We start from the raw sequence: 1590 nt of genomic DNA, 5'->3' as shown, positions 1-1590 counted from the left end.
CACTTCACCGTTTAGAATCCATCTGTGATTAAAGAGCTGCCTCGGTCACAACCACAGCAACATCTCAATTTACCCATTACCGTCTTCTGCATATGCAATGGTTCCAAAGGCTGCACATCATATTCATACTTGCCGAGGGAGACACTGAGGGATGTGTGGCTACTGCCCACACTTTGACATAGACTAAGCTTATAGTGGACTCACAGTAAGCATATGGGCTTTCATTTATTACGCCATTGATAATCAAAAGATACAAATGTGGGGTGAAATAAAATAATATGATGAATTTGATTTAGGTAGGGTAGGGGGATGCATATGAATAGGCACCTTGTATTGCAATTTTGTATGAAAGGTGCTATATAAATAAAGCTTGATTGATTGATTGAACAAAAACACAACAGTGGTGACAGATAATACCAATAATAACAACCATACTTAACCTAATGGGTTATTGAATAGACCTGACATGGTGTAAGTTGATCAGGGTGGATTAAAACCATGTTGAAACTGTAGGCTTGGCCCTGGAGTCCTCCCTGTAGATGTTTATTTAGCACTAGCAGCATGGACCCCAGCCCTTAATCCTCCTGCAGACACACCTGCAGAGACCTGTATAAAAGCCCTGGACTGACCAACACTCAGACATCAGCCTCAGTGCCAAGGAACCTCTCCAAAGCATCTCCACAGCCATCTAGAACCTTCTAGAGTACCTCCACCACCAGAGCCAAGGAGCCACCCAGAGTAACCTCTCTTCTCTCCACCATGAAGATGGACCACAGCCCCTCTCTCACCCTCCTCCTGCTGCTCCTGCTGGGCCTCTCCCAGGCCAACCCTCTCCTGGAGGACGGAAGTGAAGAAGATGGAAGTGAAGAAGAGTATGAGATGGACGACCCTGAGGCTGAAGTTATCGACATCACCACCGGAATTCTGACCGCTAACAACGGCTCCACTGAGATGCTATGGGAGGGAGACATGTTAGCACCAAAGACCAGAAACGCCATGATCTGCTACAACAATAACTGCCTGTGGAAGAAAGGCAGAAGCGGCAAGGTTGAAGTGCCCTACATAATGGGCCGTGAATTCTCTCAGCGCGACAGCCAGATGATCGAGAGAGCCATGAGGTCCTTCCACAGCAGAACCTGCATTCGCTTTGTGCCCTACTCAAATCAGCGCGACTACATCAATGTTGTGAGCAGGAGCGGCTGCTTCTCTGATCTTGGGAGAATCGGAGGCGGGCAGCTTCTGTCTATCAGCAAAAGCGGCTGCCTTTACCACGGTATCATTCAGCACGAGATCCTCCACGCTCTGGGCTTCCAGCACGAGCAGACCAGGAGCGACCGTGACCAGTACGTCAGGATCAACTGGCAGTACATTCCCTCCAACAAGGCCTTTAACTTCCACAAACAACAGACCAACAACCTGAACACACCCTACGACTACTCCTCAATCATGCACTATGGAAAAACAGCCTTCACTTCGCAGCCGGGAAGGGATACCATCACCCCCATCCCCAACGCAAACGTGAACATCGGCCAGAGGCAAGACCTGTCCAGAATCGACATCCAGAGGATCAACAAATTCTACAGATGCTAA

General features: G+C 48.4%; 1 protein-coding gene across 1 annotated transcript; it reads left to right on the top strand.

Moving 5' to 3' along the window:
* Positions 1–765: 765 nt before the first annotated feature.
* On the top strand, positions 766–1590 carry LOC310819605 (hatching enzyme 1.2-like; the record flags this gene model as incomplete). Its single annotated transcript, XM_083690912.1, has 1 exon — positions 766–1590. The coding sequence occupies one exon, from the start codon at positions 766–768 to the stop codon at positions 1588–1590; it is 825 nt and encodes a 274-aa protein (XP_083547038.1).

Source organism: Argentina silus, assembly GCF_951799395.1.
Source record: "Argentina silus genome assembly, chromosome: 19".
Taxonomy (NCBI): domain Eukaryota; kingdom Metazoa; phylum Chordata; class Actinopteri; order Argentiniformes; family Argentinidae; genus Argentina; species Argentina silus.
The sequence above is the reverse complement of the archived record's forward strand: the minus strand, read 5'-3'. Positions and strand labels throughout refer to the sequence as shown.